Consider the following 18,137-nt stretch of genomic DNA (forward strand, 5'->3'; position numbering starts at 1 on the left):
AATCCTTGTCATTAGTAAAGAGTCATCGACCTTATACGAAGCCAGAGGCATTGAGTATGATAAACGAAGTAGGAGAAATGAAATAGTGCAGAAGATGAGGATCACCACTAATATTGCGATTGTATAAGCTATTGAGAGGATAATAAAATCGAATAGAAGTATAACGAAGCTAGAGAAATAAAACGATGGAGGAGATGAGGATTATCACAAACGTCGCTATTGGGTAGATCGTCCGAGAGGATAATGAAGTCGGAGGGAGAATAACAAAGTTTTCACAAAAGTTATCATTCTATGTAATTAATATTTTTGAACGTAAAGATCGAAATTTTTTTATCCATTTTCTAATGTTGTTTCTACTGATGATGAGATAGAGTCTGAGGAGAAATAGAATTAGATGTATAAGGATATCAATATAATTTTTTAAAATATAAGAATTAAAATATTAAACATAGTCAGGTATAGTATGATAGTATTTTATAATACTATGATCGTATGAGTAGATTTCTCGTGATGACATGTCTTCTTTCTTTCATTTATTGCATTGTCACATACTACTAATCCATTTGCTAATTAAAGGCAATCACAGCCTCGAGGAGCAGCCGATTGCATGGGTGCGAAGGAAGCAGAGACTGGTGGAAGATGTTGCATAAGCTTCTCATCTTTTTTTACAGCCAAAAAGGATCGATGGAGTGGAGGAGTGCGAAGGACGGTGGAAGGGTCGTGCCCAAGTCTTCACCACCTCTTCTTCTACATGAACTCATTGGACCAAAGTAGCTTTCCGCTGCTGAGTCTTTAAGCTATTGTTTCGACTAATATATCCAGCAAAACACTTTGATCGAATCTAACAGAAGCAAACTAATTCCCAAAGAAAGATTATATAATATCTGATGAGGATAGTAATTACGATAAGACTCGGCTGACGTCATCCGCGCCTCACACCACGATCGACGCGACGGTACCCGGTGAAAACACTGCCCGAGGTGCATTAACACCCGCGCAGGCTCGGTTCTTCACGCCACACAACGTCTGTGTCAGACGCCACCATTTGCCCCGGCAAGCGGGCACATCAAACCACGGCAAGCTTCTCTATAAATACCCTCGCACTCTCAACGAGCAAGAGGGACGGGGAGAGGCAGGGGAGAACACACCAGGGAGACACCTCAAACTCCTCTTCTCCTTTCTACCCTCTCCACCATCCATTGACTCGATCGTCGAAGGGGTCGGGTCGCGTCTCCCGACCCGACCTGTGTGCAGGATTGCAGACGGAGCGCGCGCCCAGCCGAGGAGCCCCCTCCGGCGGAGTCGGCTGATCCCGTCCCCATCGGACCGCCGCGGCCGACCCCCTCGGCGAACCCGAGGGCCGCACCGGGGAGATCCCACCTTCCGGATCCGAACCGAGCCACGTCGGCCCCGAGGTCACAGCTCCATGTTGTTTACCACAAACACCATCCGAGTCTCTTCTCGTTCTAATCATCACAACCTTCAGTTCAATGTTTCTATTTCCGAGAAGCGGGTGTGTTAAGAAGAGAATCCAAAAAGTCTCAACCTAAATCCCACACGACACGTTTCTTCTCTCGTCTGTAGCAGAGTCAAGTAGACTTCCTGTCTCCCCTTCTCTGCTGTGGTTTGAACACGCCCAATCCTGCACTGTGATGAACAAGCCGTAGCTACTCTCCATTTACTTTGCCTCACTTGGATGATGAGAAAATAATGATATGGCCAATACCTCCATTACATACGTTTCTCAATCTCGGTATTTAATCGATACCTCCTCACTCTATGAATTGACTTGATATCTACAAAAATCTATTGAAATGTATCGTGATACGGATAAGATTTGATGTCCGAAGAGATTCGAAAATTTTCAATGTCGATTAGGACATTCGTGAAATAAAAATCTACATTTCGAATTGAAGGCCACTTTGTCGGGCCCCACCGAGATGTAAAAGACGTGCAATTTATATCTATATGGCGTGGGGGATCACGTGGGAATGCATGCGAACAGATGGGGATTTATCTTCCTCGACGTCGATTGATGGCGATTGCAATTGCTTGTAACAATCAACTCGTGATTCTTTGAGCACAATTTGACTCACACAAACTATCCCATCCAATCAAACACAATTTGGGATTTAAGTTTTATAGATATTTTCTCCGATCGAACTTAGTTTTTCGTGTTAAAAATATAATAGATATTTTATGTAAAAATATATGATGCACTCGTGTAGAGGGATTGTTTCTATCATGTGTTAGCAAACAAATATACGGTGGCTGATGGGTCAGCACGGCTAGGTTCGTGGGTCGATGTTGGGAGCTTTCTGTAGAGTGAGCTGGATGATGAGGTGATCGCGTTCTCGGGAAGGAGTGCTAGTTGGCGTTGGTCGGGATCTGGGCCGATTGACAGCTCTCCGTTGCGCGGTGGATGGCATCCCCTGGGTTGAGACGCTCGCCGCTCGCGGGTGGTCGTTCACCTACAAAAAAATGGCTCTCACCGGGTGATCCTCGGCTTTGGCCCCTCCAATAAACAAGTCAGTGTGGGGTGGATTGTTTTTTTATGTCTCTCCCTCCTTGTCCGGAGGCCGACCAGGAGCTTTATACCATTGCACGAGGGTCGGTAGCGTGTCGATTCGGCGTGGCCGCTGACCCTCAAGGGATGGGATGACACTTCTGACCGGTCGTCGTCCTGGGACGTGCAAAGCAATGTCAGATGGCACCGCCCCGAGCTCTCGAGACAGGACATGCGGAACAACTTCTTGGTATGGTTTTGACTTGGCGTGTGGCATCAGTTGTGATATATCCGGGGCCCAAAATATACCGTATCAATCGATATCTTCATCGGACACCTTCTGTCTTCTCGAAGAACAGGTGAGGAAGAAAAAGAAGAGAATACGATGATCTTACTAATCGATGAAAGATGAAATATATTGCTGTCCAATTACCAAAAAAGAAAAAGGGACTATCATTACGTAAAATCTTAATATTAAATACTTTTTTCAGATAAAATATTTAAATATAAAAACTAAATATATTATTAAAAAAAAAACGTATCACATGCACTAACTCCTCTCGATCGGAGATCTAGGAAGCAAGCTTATCGTTGTAGTAAGATCTCCCAATTAAATAAAAATAAAGAGTAAAAAACTTAAATTAAAAAGAATTCACCCTAAACTATGACCCTTTTTTTTTGTTTTTTGACATTATTGAGAACGACAAGATAAGAACACGTGACTCCGTCCCCAAGCGTCAGCGGGACCCGCCACCTTTGACTCCGCACCACCACCCATGCCGCGTGCGACGGGGAAGTGGGAAGACGACGACGACGAAGAAGAAAAAAGCGCCCAGCTTGGCCCCCCACCCCCGATCGACTTTGACGGTACTCTCTCATCCCCACCTCCGTCACCGCACGTGCACCCGGCGCACTTGGGGGACGGCGCCACTAGTAGTCGATGCCGAACGACGACCACACCCCTCCCCCCCACAGGTCACGTGGAGTTGGCCTGTCCCACCACCCCCTTCCGGTCATCTCCGTGCACCGCCCGCTTCTCTTGTCCTCCTCACGAAGAACCGCCACGAGACTGTCCCCATACGTCACATAACTCCATTAAAGACTGTAGGTTATCTACTGCCAAAGCTGTTCCTAATCTTCCAACAACAATTCTATTCAATGTGTTTGACGATGTCAAACGCATCGTTTTTTATTGTGTTCCCCGTGCAGACAAGACTTCTTCCTCCTGCATCAGAATCATGCATGCTTCGAGAATTACTGGTACTAACAGTGGTCATTAGACGTTACATTTCCCGCACGCTTCATGTCACCTTCGCTGATAAAGACGGAATTAGAGTCCACTGATTCGGTGGAGCAGCAGACACGTATCCTTCGTTACGACGATACCCGACTTAAGCCCCGAATGCTAGTCCAGCGTCGTTCCTCTCTCATCGTTGCTTAAGCCGTGTCTCCAGCCGGGGTGGGAAAGAGCGGTCAAACAACGTGACCTCCTTCACACGCGGACACGTCCCACGGCATTTCCGAAGGGTCATGTGAAACGGCTGCGGCTGCACGGTCTTTATTCGCATCTCAATCACGCCTCAATCCTCTATCGTCTGTTCACACCTGTGCCGGCCTTCACCCTCCTCCCAATTTATTCCACCGCTCCCAAATCCGAGCGAGCATCGACTCTCCCGATCGATCTCTCTCTCGCTCTGCCAGTTCGTATTCTTTCGACGATCCTTTATCGGTAGATCCACATAGACGTACGTCATACAGCCTTGGTCGGTGGGGGTCGCCGATCCCTGCTTGGCCTTTTTTTTGCGTTTGGTTGCTGTCAAGTGAGAGATCGGTCGTGTGGTGCGGCTGCCATGAAGGAAGGGAGGGTGGAGGAGATGACGTCGGGGACGAGGATGCCGACGTGGAGGGAGAGGGAGAACAACAAGCGGCGGGAGCGGCGGCGGCGTGCGATCGCGGCGAAGATCTACGCGGGCCTCCGGATGTACGGCAACTACAAGCTCCCCAAGCACTGCGACAACAATGCCGTCCTCAAGGCCCTATGCGAGGAGGCCGGGTGGGCCGTCGAGGAGGACGGCACCACTTACCGCAAGGTAACCTCTTCCACCACCGCCGCCTCGGCTGCTCTCCTCCTCTCCATCATTTCATTATGGACCTCGGTCATCGTGCGTCTGTGCGGTCCAAGCCTTCACTCGCCGGTGCGGGTTGGGCGCAGATGCCGGCATGCGCCACTGCGGTGCGCGTTAGCAACTGGCTCGCGGAACAACTAACGTGAGCTTGCCACGTGATGTTGTAGACATGTTCTTTCTATCCCTCTGATTGATGGTTGGAATTGCCCGATTCGGTCTCCGGACGCGTTTCGGTGCAGGACGGGACATATTGTAATCTGAAGGCTCTCATCGTGAGGGGTTGTACGCATGCGACCCAACGTTTCACGGCACTGAGTGCCCTCCGTCGCCGATGTTCCTTTCTGTATCGGGAGGGCGGTGGGACGGGGTGCGTTCCCTCGTTGTTGGTCAAAGTCACCCGCTTTACTGGAATCCCGGTGCGCCGAAAGAGACATGTGTGTGTGCGCGCGCATCGTGGAGGGAGCATAGGCCTTTTGGGTTCCTTCTTTAGGACTCTTTCCTATCTCATATTTCTATCACACAGTAATTGCTGGGGACTAAAGGAAGGATTATGGGCACACGAACACCATAGCGAAGGATGGAAATTCTATTGTATTGTGGGTAGTTCTGGCGAACTACCGGAGCTTGAATTGGAGGGAAGGTGAAAAGTGAGATCTTGAGGGGGTTCCGATTGAAGGCAAAGTGGTGCTCACCGTATCTAAGCTCAGGTATTTGGCCCACTTTGTTGTCGCCTTTACCAATTGGGAGAACCCAGGGAATGATGTTTAGCTTGCAAGAAAGGTGCTTTTGCTAGATAGAAAAAGAACAAAACAGTCTGTGCAATTAATTCCACTAAAAGATGGATGATGAGGCTTTTCGAATCGGTATTAGGTGGTTAACGATTAGAATTAGCCTAAGAAGAGAGTGCTGATACACGAATGGTGAGTTTGTTTCAGCATTAATTGTACCTGTGTAAAAAGTCTTTATGAACAATTAGAGCGGTTATGAGAATCTGTACAGAGTGATATTTTTAAGTAAATTGGGGATGACAATGAGGATTGCAGCTGGAACGTAAAAATGAGCTGGAGAAGATGTAATTTTGGGCCGATGAGCAATGATCTGAGCAGCCATAGCCATAATTTTCGTTCGAAGCAGTAGCATGCTTAGAACATGATTTCACATAATTAAACTATAAAGAAAGAAGTATCAAAAAGTAAAAGAAAAGAAAGGGCAAATGTGATGGTTTCCTGATAATGATTGATAAAGCGTCTCTTTATAACCAAGTTTTTTTCTAGATTGAATCTTGGTCATGTTTTGGGACTAGCCAAATGTTGTCAGATTTTTTACCCTAGAAGGATTCTGACCCTGTCTTTTTCCTTTTTTTTTCTCTTACTGCTAGTTAAGGTTGCAGATGAGTTAACATGTTTGAGTAACTTGGGGTTCAGCCAAGTTCATCTATAGTCTTGAGTAAAATTACTTATGAAAAAAATTTAATGGTAGATCCACGTCTTGCTTCCAATCACAAATAGATGAACAGTTAAATATTTTTTTTTTTCTAGAAATGGGACCTAAAAATTGGCTCCACTTATTAAAAGCAGATGAAAAGCATACTATTTCAACAAGAAACACAAAGTTGGCTTTACCAAAATTAAACTGATAAGTTGACATTTAAACCAACACTTTGTATATTGGGCCATCCAGGTCTTCCTAAATGAATTCTTGTTGAGTTTAATTTGATCCAAGTTTGACTCTGTAAAAATTCTAGTGTGCGGAGCTGAAACATCATTTCAAGCTTGACTCGAGTCTCGAGTGGAGCGCGAGCTCCCTTAGTATTATAGGCTGAGACAAAACTTGAACAGAGCAAAGTTCAGCTCAGCTTGATTGCAATCCAAGCACTAGTTGGAAAATGTAAATTGGAAGTCTTACAATCCAAGCTCAGCTCCCAGATTTTCTTCTTTGGTGATCTTAACAATCTTAACATGAGAGATGAATCCTTTGAGTGAAAAAAAAGTCAAGCTTGTTAAATAGGGTACTAATGGTCCAGTTGTTTTAAAAACTTTAAATATTTCAGCTTTATTGTATTGGAATTTGCAACTTGTTCAGTCTAATATGTTGCTGCTTGATATTTATTACTTTCTATCATGTGAACTGTAATCCAGGCCAAACAGATCTTCCCAAATGTTGAATGGCAACTTGTATGTTTAGTTTTGCTGCATAGATTGACACATTGTCTTTGACATTCTTTCAGTGGCAATTCCAAATAGCAACTGAGCTAAAATTTCAACCATATATGAATATGCAGGGATGCAAGCCAGTGGAACACGTGGATATCGTTGGATCCTCGGCTTCACCAAGTCCTTGTGTCTCCTATAACCCAAGCCCGGCCTCATCCACCTTGGCAAGTCCTATGTCTTCAACCTTGATCACTAACGCGAAGAATTTAACCAGCGGCACAGAAGGCAACTCCCTCGTTCCATGGCTAAAGAGTCTCTCATCCGCGTCTTCCACATCCACCTCTTCCAAGCTACCCGACCTCCATCATCTATACGTACATGGAGGGTCCATAAGTGCCCCAGTAACCCCTCCACTGAGCTCTCCCACTGCCCGATCCTCGCGCATCAAGACTGATTGGGATGCGCCAGCCATCCACCCAACTTGGGCTGGCTCCAACCTTACTTTCTTGCCATCTTCCATGCCACCAAGCCCTGGCCACCAAGATACTCCACAGTCTGCATGGCTTGCTAGCTTGCGCCTTCCTTCTGGTGGTCCTTCTTCACCTACCTTCAGCCTTATATCGTCTAATCCTCTTGTCTTCTATAAGGAAGCCAGTGGCTCCCGAATGTTGACTCCAGGACAGAGTGGGACATGCTCTCCGATACCCGGTGGCCACAGCCATGGTGATGTTCAGATGTCTGATGGTGGTTCAGATGAATTTGAATTTGGAAGCAGCAGTAATGGCACCGATACAGCAACCGGGTTGGTGAAGCCATGGGAAGGGGAGATGATCCATGAGGAGTGTGCATCCGATGAGCTGGACCTCACTCTTGGAAGTTCGAAAACCAGATCTGTTGCCTGACGGACGGTCGATCGATTCAGCGTCCCCCTGTCTTCTGTTATCTTTTTCTTGTTTTGAAGTAGATAGATAGAGAGAGGATTCAAGAGAGATGATTTTAGTTTCTTGCCTTCAGCTTTAACCACTTTTTTTCTGAAGAAAAACTGGTGTATGTTATATAGAGTGTGTGAAGGGAAAAAGCAAAACATGTATGTCACAGGGCGAAAACTGAGTGGGTCATGTTTCTCGTACATGCTGAGTTTGAATCACTGGTATTGCTCTTCAATCTCCAGCTAAATTATATCAACTCGCGGATTAACTTTTGATGACCGATGTTGGCTGTGTTGTTGGTTTAGCTCTTAGGACATTGTGTCTTTTCTGGCTGTCCACACGCACCATGAATGTGCAACTTTGTTGTCCGACACTGAGGGGTGGATTTGTTGAAAGGTTTCACGTACATACAGATTCCTGCGCGTATTTGCAATTGAAGGAGACCATTCGCATGCGTTTCCATAGAAGAGAGGTTTTGTTTTTTTTCCAAAAACCATGATTAAATCACATATGAAACATTAGCCTTATAATGGGATGTGTTATGACAAATTTCTTCTTGTTTGGGTTCACTTCTGAGTTCATTTCATCGAGCTATCAGAAATCTCGATGATCCGATGTGTTATGATAAATTTCTTTTTGTTTGTGTTCACTTCTGAGTTCATCTCATCGAGCTATCAGAAATCTCGATGATCATAATAAATTTCTTCTTGTTTAGGTTCACTTCTGAGTTCATTTCATCGAGCTATCAAAAATCTCGATGATCCAAACTAGTACCCTACAAAACTATATAGGGACATGCTCGTAAGCTCCTTCGATGCCTAAGTTAGTATAGATTCAAAGAGTTCGATCAAATGTTTAGTCCATGATATAAAAACCTAATCGATATTTTAAAAGTATACTTAAGAGTTGATGCTAGTGACGGTCATGCACATTGCCCGACCTTCAATGTGGTCATAAAAATTAATGACTTATAGAGTTAGCCTTCTTGTCAACCTATGTAACATGGAGCTGAATTGACTCTCATATTGGTGTTACGCTGTCAACCTAATAGATCCGTATCTCTTATGATGTATAAAGTGAATGGGTTAAGGTGACAATCAAGTAGAGTTAACATGTTATGTGTGAGCTAAGTGGAGCTCACATGTCGATAATCATCCGGGTATTTATTCTTCAAACATTAATATTCATATAAAACTTGATAGGGTGATTATTAAGGTTAATAATCGTCCGCAGTCATGTCGATCGTGTAAACAAAACTTATCTCTCCTATGTCTATCCACATGGACATGAGTTTAAAATAGATAGTTATCGGTTGTTTCTTCTCTTGTCACATTCACAGACAAAAATATAAAAATAGATTATTAAAAATAATTAAAAAATATTTTTTTATAAAATATTATGTTCGTTTATCACTAGATATACAAACTTACTTTTGATACGGTTACCAAGAATATCACTTTTTAACGTCGATTATCATACTAATTTTTCTCTAGTTACTATCTTGAATGTGAAAGAAATTGGATCGAAATTTTTTTTTCAACTTCAGTTTTGATACATGTCTTGATATTTTCATCATGAAGACACCTAGGATAACTCTACGTATAAAAGTCAAAATCACGTTAGGTTAGGTTGTCTACAACATCAATAATATCTTTTTTATAATAAATAAAAAAAATATAATATTTAAAGATGTTATTTAGCTTAGTTAATAAAGTTGTGTCTGATCATAAAATCCGTTTTTCCTGTTTATCTCTAAAGAAATAATAATAATAATAATTATTATTGTTATTATTATTGAAGCAGGCCAAATTATACCAGACCTCGTATAGCAGCAGTGGTGCAGCTTCCTCGATCCGAAACCTTTCTTGATCGCGACCTCTTTCACCATGCGAGAGAGACGGGGACGTCTCCATGGTCGGCCATAGAGGACGCCGGTGGCGATGCGTCAGCATCGCCGGATCAAAGCTTTCGTTGCGCGCAAAGAGCGAGATCATGGCGACCAAGAGACGAGTACAGACGGAGCGGGACGAGAAGACGGGGATTGACCCAAGGATGGATGGCAAGCGACAGAAGGCAGGGCTTAAGTTATCATCTCTCAACTGTGAGTACTTGGCAGGGCGTGTGGAGCCCAAAATCTAGCCAAAGAGAAGACGTGTTTCTCTGATTGCTGGCTGGGTCTCACATAGGAGCCGCACCCCTAGAAACCCAGGAGTTCCAAAGAGTAGGCAGCGAGGGATGTGGCGTCGGTCCTTTGCTTGTGCGGAGCGGTCAACTTCAGATCCCTCTTCAGAAAACGCGTTCTTCTTCATCTTTGTGTTGTTTAGGACGATCGCGGCGGTCAAAAAGTCCGCCCTTCGCCAGTCCAACCCTCTCGCCTTGACGCCCCCCAAGTCAATCTCCATCGTCGAATCCCCTCATCCTCCCTCTCCGTCACCGTTCGCTCATTTTGAGGGAGGTAGGTGGGCGACGCAGCGTTCGGGGGAGACGAGAAGCGAGAGCGATGAGATGAACCCTTGTGTAATGCGTTTGAGCACTGCTGCCGCGGCGAGCCGGGCGGGGTTGTTGTCATGGAGAGGACACGGGCGGCGGCTGCGGCGGGCTCGGAGTCTCTGATCGCGACACTGACGAGCGCGACGCAGGCGCTCGGCCGGGGTTTCGACGTCACCTCCGACGCGCGGCTCCTCTACTGCAAGGGCGCCCCCGGGTCCCGCCTCGTCCTGCTCGACGACGCCCGCACGGAGAGTTTGGTCATCGCGGACAACGGCGGCGGCGGCCAGATCGTTCTTCGCGCTGTCCCTTCGGACGTCAAAATCTCGAGGGATAGGGACTGGCGGGAGTCCTCCGGTGTCTGCAATTTCCAGCAGGTATATCGAATTAATCCAAATCGATCGGTAGCTCTCGTGATTCATTACATGATCTAGGCTGTTCTTGCACTCATGTCACAAAAAGGGTTTTCGGAGTCCGGGTGCTGGTCGATTATGACCAATTCTTTAATCTGAATAATAGAATATATATATATATATATATATATATATATATATATATATATATATATATATATATATATTCTGTTGGTGTAATTGTCAGGTTTTGTAATGGGATACGTGAATTTTATTTTTTTCATTATAATATGAGAAGTTCCGATTGAAAATTACCTGAAAATTTCTCTGTTTTTTTTTGATGTCATAGAAGAAAAGGTTGGGATATAACATTGACTACAAGAGGAGGAAAATGGTCAATTTTTTGATGTCTCAAGTTCTTCAATGTTTAACTTATGACCCTTACAATCAACTTCTTTTTAAGGTTATGGACGTAACCTTGAACTTGTAGAATCACTAGTCTTTTTATCTTTTTTGAATTAGAAGGTGAGGGGTGTCAAAAGGATCATATGGCCTATACTAGTAGACTTTCTGTTTAAGAGGGAAAGATGTTGAGTAGGTTAAGAAAGGAGGAAGATTACTAAGTATAAACATATTGAACGGTGGAGATTGGAACTTTCTATATATGTGCCATTTTGTATAATGACAATTTGTTGATGATAAAAGTATAAGGTGATTCAAATAAATCATTTATTTGATAAGATCTAATTTTCTGCAATGCATGTCCTCCTCATGGAACTCTGAACAAGATACACACATGGGAAAGAGTGGAAAAAACTAAATTTGTTGCATGTCAAATTTTGTTCTAAAGTCAAGTGACTTAGTTTGGAAATGGACAATGCTGAGGGAAGCATATCAAAAGTCAAATAAATTCAGCCAACATTTCCAAGAAGGAAAAAAGGTCAATTATTATGAAAGCTTGTGCTAATTATTATGAAAAAAATTTCTGCAAGAACGGGATTGTGATGTAGAAAACCTGTATATGCCCACTGGTGAATTTAAAGAGAACGTATGTTTCAATTGTGTATCCCAGCTTTTACATGATTACATCTATAAATTGTACTAAATTAAGCAACCTTGTATGAGGAACTTGTTACCATTTCTCATGATGTGATTTTCGAACAATTTATGCATCTCATGGGTTCAATTTACCTTGGGAACTTTGGTGCTTCAAAACTAGTTACCATATTTTCTGTTGTGTCTCATCAGATGGCTGAGTATTTCAATAAGAAGTCAGGTTTATCTGGCACAGTACCTCTTGGCAGCTTTAACTCAATGTTCAGTTTAACTGGATCTTGGAAAGTGGATGCTGCAGCAACAAAAGCCCTCGCCATGGATGGTTTCCACTTCCCTTTATATACAGCTAAGCTTATGAGTGATGATTTAGTTCTCCGCGATGATGTCAAGCGTTCTGTTCCTCGCAATTGGGACCCACCATCGTTGGCTAGGTTAGTAGGTAATAGACTTGTTTGCATCATGACTAGGTATTGTTATCATGATTCATTCTTACAAAATAGAACAAGTTCGAGGTTTTTTCTTATGTAAAGTGGATATATTGCTTTTGTTGTTATGAAAATTCTCAGCTTCCATGGTGAAGTTTACTGCTATCTAACCTGAACTTCTTTTCTGCAATTTCTTCTTTTCTTGATTTTTGATCATTGGGTTCTACATTTTCTCCTAGTTCAGCTTCATTGAGAATTTTGGCACCCATATTATCACATCAGTTACTATCGGTGGTAAAGATGAGGTTTATATCAAGCAACACCATTCATCCCAGTTATCAGTGTCAGAAATTGAAAACTATGTTAAGGAGATTGGGGATCAGAGATTCTTGAACTTGGAACACCAGTCACTTAATGCCCCCTTGAATTACAAAGATAAGGTTAGTGCTTCTGTTATTTTGAAACGCATATGTTGTGTCATATTATATAATGCATGTTGTTATTTTCATGTTAACAAATCCATCTCTTAGAAACAGTGACATGCCACCTCATCCATCTAGATCTGCATCTCTGAGGATGGAGGTCTGTGTCATCCGTATGACTATCCCGTACAGTGATGAGTCAATATCTGATAGCTAAAGAACCACTCTGGATTAAATGAAGACTCATAATTGCCTTATTAATGTGCATTTAATTGAATGTAGATATAAATAATTCACGAAAGGTTTCCGTGTGCATGCTTTGAAGGTATTTCCACATTTTACATGCCCTACCTAAAATTAGCAGAATCTCATTATCTAAAATAACCATTCCAGTGCCTTCAATCTTGTAGTTACTAGACTTGCCCTTAAAAATTTGGAGTACTTGTTCTGTTAATAAAGAAAACACATTTGTAACTTACCTGTGATTTCTTTTTGTCCTGTGCTTGGCATAAGAGTTGTTTTATTAAAGGGTGGTAATTGACTGTGCTGGTAGGTAAGAGCGCAAATATGTCAGAGTGCAAACTATGAAAGCCACAGCATTGTCTTTGATAAGGGGAGGGTCTTGATTTTAACAGAAGGGTTCAGAAAATTAGAATCCATATAGGCAAATGTAATATATATTGAATTATGTAGGCTTTGCAAAGGATGTGTAACTGACTCCAGTTTGATTCCGTCAAGTCATCATGTTATGGTTGAGATTTTAATTTAAGTTACCTTGGAGAAGGACTTCTAGAATAAAGTTCTTATGAAGTAAATATCAAACTAAGGCATATGCTTGTCTCTGATATGATCCCAGATAATCAGGAACCACCTGTCTAGATTTTATTGGAATTTGGAATATCCCCCCTTCTTGTGAAGTTTCTTATTTATATTGTGATTGCCAGGCACTGATTTGGCTGAAAACTTAATTGGGTTGGCTACACCCAGCAGGCATGTTTCTGGGCTTAATTTGATTTAAGATTGTTAAAAAAGGATATACATATATATATATATATATATATATATATATATATATATATATATATATATATATATATATATTGCACGAAGCTCCTGCCAATACAAGGTCTGGTGAGGATCAATGTAAAAAAAAGCATGATTTGATTCAAATTAATTTGATTTAAGACTGTTCATGCATATAAGTAGTGATATTTATTTGTTTAAGAGGTTGCAAAGCAACAACAGTTTTGCTGGAGTTCTGTCAGTATCCAATATTTTACTGTCAATTTCATTCTTATATCATTAAAGGAATGCTTCCTTTTCTGCAGGATGTAACTGTAATATTTAGGAGGAGGGGTGGTGATGATCTTGTTCAAAACCATGCAGATTGGGTGCACACCATTTTGTCAGCACCAGACGTCATCAATATAACTTTTCTCCCTATTGTTTCTCTTCTGAATGGACTGCCTGGAATTCAAAATTTATCCCGTGCTGTTGACCTATATTTGGAGTGTAAGTGCTGGTTTAAGTCTTTGTTGCTTTTATCTGTTTTTTAACATTAACATCTGGATTCCTGAATATATGGTGTGGCAAAATTATTAACATAATTTGTGCTTTAAGGGATGTGGAAGTTTAAGTGATAGTAATTTATATTTCACTACATGGAGTAAGTGATTTGTTGTAGAAAGGCATCATTTAGTTTTCTTTTAATGACATGGGACTATAAGTTTTCTGATAAGGAAAAGTAATCAGCCTATCTATATTGCTTAAGTCCTGTTGAATCAGTTTTGGCACAGAATTCATATTTATGTGTAGCATTGTTTCTATATATTTAATAGTTTGAAGCTGGCTACATAATCCATTAGCAACATATGTAGCAAACCAAAACTTTGTTCTCATTTTCATGGCAATAATTAAAATACCCATCATTTATATTTGAAGCTAGCCACTATTTGGTAGAAACTCCAACAACATTTCGCCCCAACATCTACTGCTGTGAATAATAAATCCTCACCAGCTATGACTCATTTCAAGTGATAGAGCATTGTTTATTTGCATGTATTTAACTAATATTTGTTTTTTTAACTTATAATATATGATCTGAATGTTACTAGATATAGTTTAGATGTCAGATTGCTAAGAGTTTGAGATTAGATCTATTCCTTCTTTATCTATTGTTGTTTGTATACGTGTATGGATTAAGGTTTCTTTTTCCTGGAAATGATTAATTTCACAAAAATTGTAAAAGACCTTTGGATATTTCTAGACTGAAATATTAGTGTGTTATTCACTGTTCTGAAATAAATTATATCAAAGTAGTGATAAACTCCCTAACACTGATACAACTAAAAGTAAGAAGCCACACAAGACAGAGAAAATGACAATAGTGTTACAAAAAAAGTTCCAAACCTAGAATTGACTGTGAACTCTGATACCCTAACTGAGTCCATCCTACATTGAAAAACCTGCCAGTTATATAATCTTGTAGAGTTGTATATCGTCATTTAGTGCTATCACATGGCATCTCATGTGGCAAATCATGGCCATTGGTAAATTGGCTGCTATACCCCTTTCAAATATTTTTTATTTTTCTTTCTTCGCTCGTACTTTTGTACATCAAATATCATGTGATAGCATCTCATGTGTCAAATCATGGCCATTGGTAAATTGGCTGCTATACCTCTTTCAAATATTTTTTATTTTTCTTTCTTTGCTCGTACTTTTGTACATTGAATATCATATTGGGACCTTACTGAAGATGCATTAATTGCAAAAACCAGTTTAACTTAATTCAACAATTCAATGTTTTAAGTTTCCTTCATGGTTTTTCTCATCTTATCAGAATTTCTTTGTGATTCTTGACTTGTATGAGGAGAAACATATGCTTCATATGTGAAAGCCTTGAAATTTTCATAAGAATAATGTAGACTTTGAGATCAAAGAAGCTTAGAGTCACAGGATATTGGATACAGATGTGGGCAACTTTTCTACTGCACGTTGACTTTCATAACGTTCGTTTTTGAAATCCTTATTATTTTAGCAACCAAATCTGATGACAAATGTCAGTCATGTACCTTGATTAGTTGACTTCTGTGAAGTTAAAATGTTGTTGTCTAATTTATTTTTTTGGCTTATGGATTTTCTAGTTCTGCTGGTTTTCATCCAATGTTTATGTTTATATAACATGTTTCTCCAGATAAGCCCCCAATAGAGGAACTCCAGTATTTCTTGGACTTCCAAGTGCAGAGAGTTTGGGCTCCAGCACCAGTTAATATTCCCGGACACCAGAGAAAGGAACCTGTGTGCCCTTCTCTTCAGTTTAGCTTAATGGGCCCCAAGCTTTATATTAGCTCAGAACAGGTAAATAGGACTCGGTTGTTTATGACTAGTTTATCTTTACTGGTTGCATGAGAATAATGCTACATAAATTTGGCAACCTTATCATCTTATGGTTTAACATATTTATCTAATGTTTCATATATACATGTTTGTGGATCAGCAGAACTAATTCATTGCTCATGATTTCTCATCTTACGGTAGAGATCATGCTTCAAATAGTAGACAAATTACTTGCAAGACAACATGTGATGAGTGGGTAAACATCTATTCATCACCATTTCTTCTGGGCATTCTTGTGTAGATTGACGAAACCCAGGTTTGAATAGAATTTTATCCTATGACGTCAGTGGGAAGAACTTCAACTTTCTGGTTAGGTGACATTTCTGAAATGTCTTACATTTTTGGGATTTGCTGGCGCTAATAAAAATGCAGAAGTTGCTAGTTGCAAAGCCCAAGAAGACTTATTTCTTCAAGTTGTGTCTCTTGCTCTAGACTTCAGTTAATCTTGAAAAATAGAAATCGAAGTTATAGTTAGTTGTATCCCTCTCACCGCACACACAAAAATAAAACTAAAAAAAGATATGTGATTTATGCATTTTCCGTATGTCGTGGAGGAAAATAGACTGAAAACATCAGAATCTTTAAGAATAAGTCTTGTTGATGGTTTACCTACATGGAAGTCTGGCAGTTTGTCATATCTTTATTTTACGCTAGTATGGTTATGGTTTGCTGGTGCAATAATGGACAAAAAGACATTGGAATCTTGACATAATAAGTTAGTATATTATGTTAGCTCTAGTTAAGTCTGTAGGTCTGTTGGTTTTGTCGTTCTACTTGTTTAAAGTAGTATTCTTTCTTAATGCTTAATACATATTGATGGTACCTTAAACACTGCAAAAATCATTTGGTTTTGCCATACATATCTATATCATAGCTCCTAATTACTCATGCAGGTATCTGTTGGCCGTAAACCAGTCACTGGCCTCAGGATAAGCCTTGAAGGAAACAAACGAAACCGACTAGCCATCCACATACAGCATCTTGCAATCTTACCAAAGATCCTCCTGCCTCACTGGGACTCCCATGTCGCAATCGGCCCTCCAAGATGGCAAGGCCCTGAGGAGCAGGACAGCCGCTGGTTTGAACCCATTAAGTGGAAGAACTTTGCCCATGTTAGCACTGCACCAATCGAGAGTAATGAAACAAACATTGGCGATCTCTCTGGTGTCTACATAGTGACAGGAGCACAGCTGGGGGTATGGGATTTCGGTGCCAGGAGTGTCCTGCACCTCAAACTATTGTTTTCCAAGGTCCCTGGTTGTACCATAAGGAGATCGGTTTGGGATCATAGTCCATCTACTACCCATGCGCTGAAATCAGAGGACACATCATCTTCAGCTTCGGCAGATTACAGCAAGCTTGTGAAGATTGTGGACATGACAGAGATGTTGAAAGGGCCGCAAGATACACCCGGCCACTGGTTAGTCACGGGTGCTAAGTTGGGGGTCGAAAAGGGGAAGATTGTCGTACGTGTGAAGTATTCCTTATTAAGCTACTGAATCTGATTTGACCTGTTTCTAAGTTCCTCTTGTATTATCACTGTCACCGCCCTAGGAAGCATTCTTTCTACGGGTAGCATGTGTTTTTTTGTTCTTGTACATTCTTTAGAATGTCATTAATGTTGTTTATCACAGAGTTTATGGTGTTGGAGGTTTCATTAGATGTGGACCAGCTTGAATTTGGAGATGAACAAATCATGGCTTGATTTCTGTACTTAGATGTGTATCTCTTGATTATCTGATTCATTGTTAATAAGAGAAATATTTACGTCCATTTCGCAGAATAATTTTCAGGTTAAATCATCCACCAAGTCAGAATAATCAACGTTGGTCAATTTTTACTCAAAATTTTTGTTTTCAATTATAGGATTAACTATAGCATCGAAGGGATTATGTGGAAAGTTTCATCCAACCTAAATCTTCTTCGTACAAGTTTACGGGAAAGTCTCATCCAACCTCATATTGTATCGTACAAGTAGATCATCGATCAGATATCCAAGTAGATCACATCAGACTTCCTGTGTACGTGGATATAAGCCAAATTTGATTGATCGGGAGATCACTGACATTCACCACATCAACTGCCATCTCTGATGCCTGCCTTGGGATGTAGCTATCAGCAAGGGGGGGGGGGGGAGGTTTCTCCATCAAAAGTCCTGACGGTCAACGTGACGACTCGGTTAGCAGGAAAGTCATGCACGGTGGTACACACACTCTCCATCGTTGTAAATTGGTGGCCATGTCCCTGCATCATGATTGCTGATACAATCTAGCGTTTTGGC

General features: G+C 41.4%; 2 protein-coding genes across 2 annotated transcripts; both read left to right on the forward strand.

The window, feature by feature from the left end:
* Positions 1 to 4,084: 4,084 nt before the first annotated feature.
* Positions 4,085 to 7,989, forward strand: LOC135622579 (protein BZR1 homolog 3-like). The gene is made up of 2 exons (XM_065124552.1): positions 4,085 to 4,596; positions 6,914 to 7,989. The coding sequence occupies exons 1-2, from the start codon at positions 4,357 to 4,359 to the stop codon at positions 7,685 to 7,687; spliced, it is 1,014 nt and encodes a 337-aa protein (XP_064980624.1). The 5' UTR covers positions 4,085 to 4,356; the 3' UTR covers positions 7,688 to 7,989.
* Positions 7,990 to 9,897: 1,908 nt separating this feature from the next.
* On the forward strand, positions 9,898 to 17,569 carry LOC135622580 (MACPF domain-containing protein CAD1-like). The gene is made up of 6 exons (XM_065124553.1): positions 9,898 to 10,578; positions 11,803 to 12,041; positions 12,280 to 12,475; positions 13,786 to 13,969; positions 15,654 to 15,817; positions 16,750 to 17,569. Exons 1-6 carry the CDS (start codon positions 10,282 to 10,284, stop codon positions 17,353 to 17,355), a joined length of 1,686 nt encoding a protein of 561 aa, XP_064980625.1. The 5' UTR covers positions 9,898 to 10,281; the 3' UTR covers positions 17,356 to 17,569.
* The last annotated feature ends 568 nt before the right edge of the window (positions 17,570 to 18,137 follow it).

The sequence above is a fragment of the Musa acuminata genome, chromosome BXJ2-9 (assembly GCF_036884655.1).
Source record: "Musa acuminata AAA Group cultivar baxijiao chromosome BXJ2-9, Cavendish_Baxijiao_AAA, whole genome shotgun sequence".
In the NCBI taxonomy this organism is placed as follows: Eukaryota; Viridiplantae; Streptophyta; class Magnoliopsida; order Zingiberales; family Musaceae; genus Musa; species Musa acuminata.

Coding starts and splice junctions, on each gene's coding strand:
- LOC135622579 (XM_065124552.1), top strand. CDS start 4,357: ATGAAGGAAGGGAGGGTGGAGGAGATGACGTCGGGGACGAGGATGCCG. Junction 4,597..6,913: donor ACGGCACCACTTACCGCAAG/GTAACCTCTTCC, acceptor ATGAATATGCAG/GGATGCAAGCCAGTGGAACA.
- LOC135622580 (XM_065124553.1), top strand. CDS start 10,282: ATGGAGAGGACACGGGCGGCGGCTGCGGCGGGCTCGGAGTCTCTGATC. Junction 13,970..15,653: donor TGTTGACCTATATTTGGAGT/GTAAGTGCTGGT, acceptor ATGTTTCTCCAG/ATAAGCCCCCAATAGAGGAA. Junction 15,818..16,749: donor TTTATATTAGCTCAGAACAG/GTAAATAGGACT, acceptor TTACTCATGCAG/GTATCTGTTGGCCGTAAACC.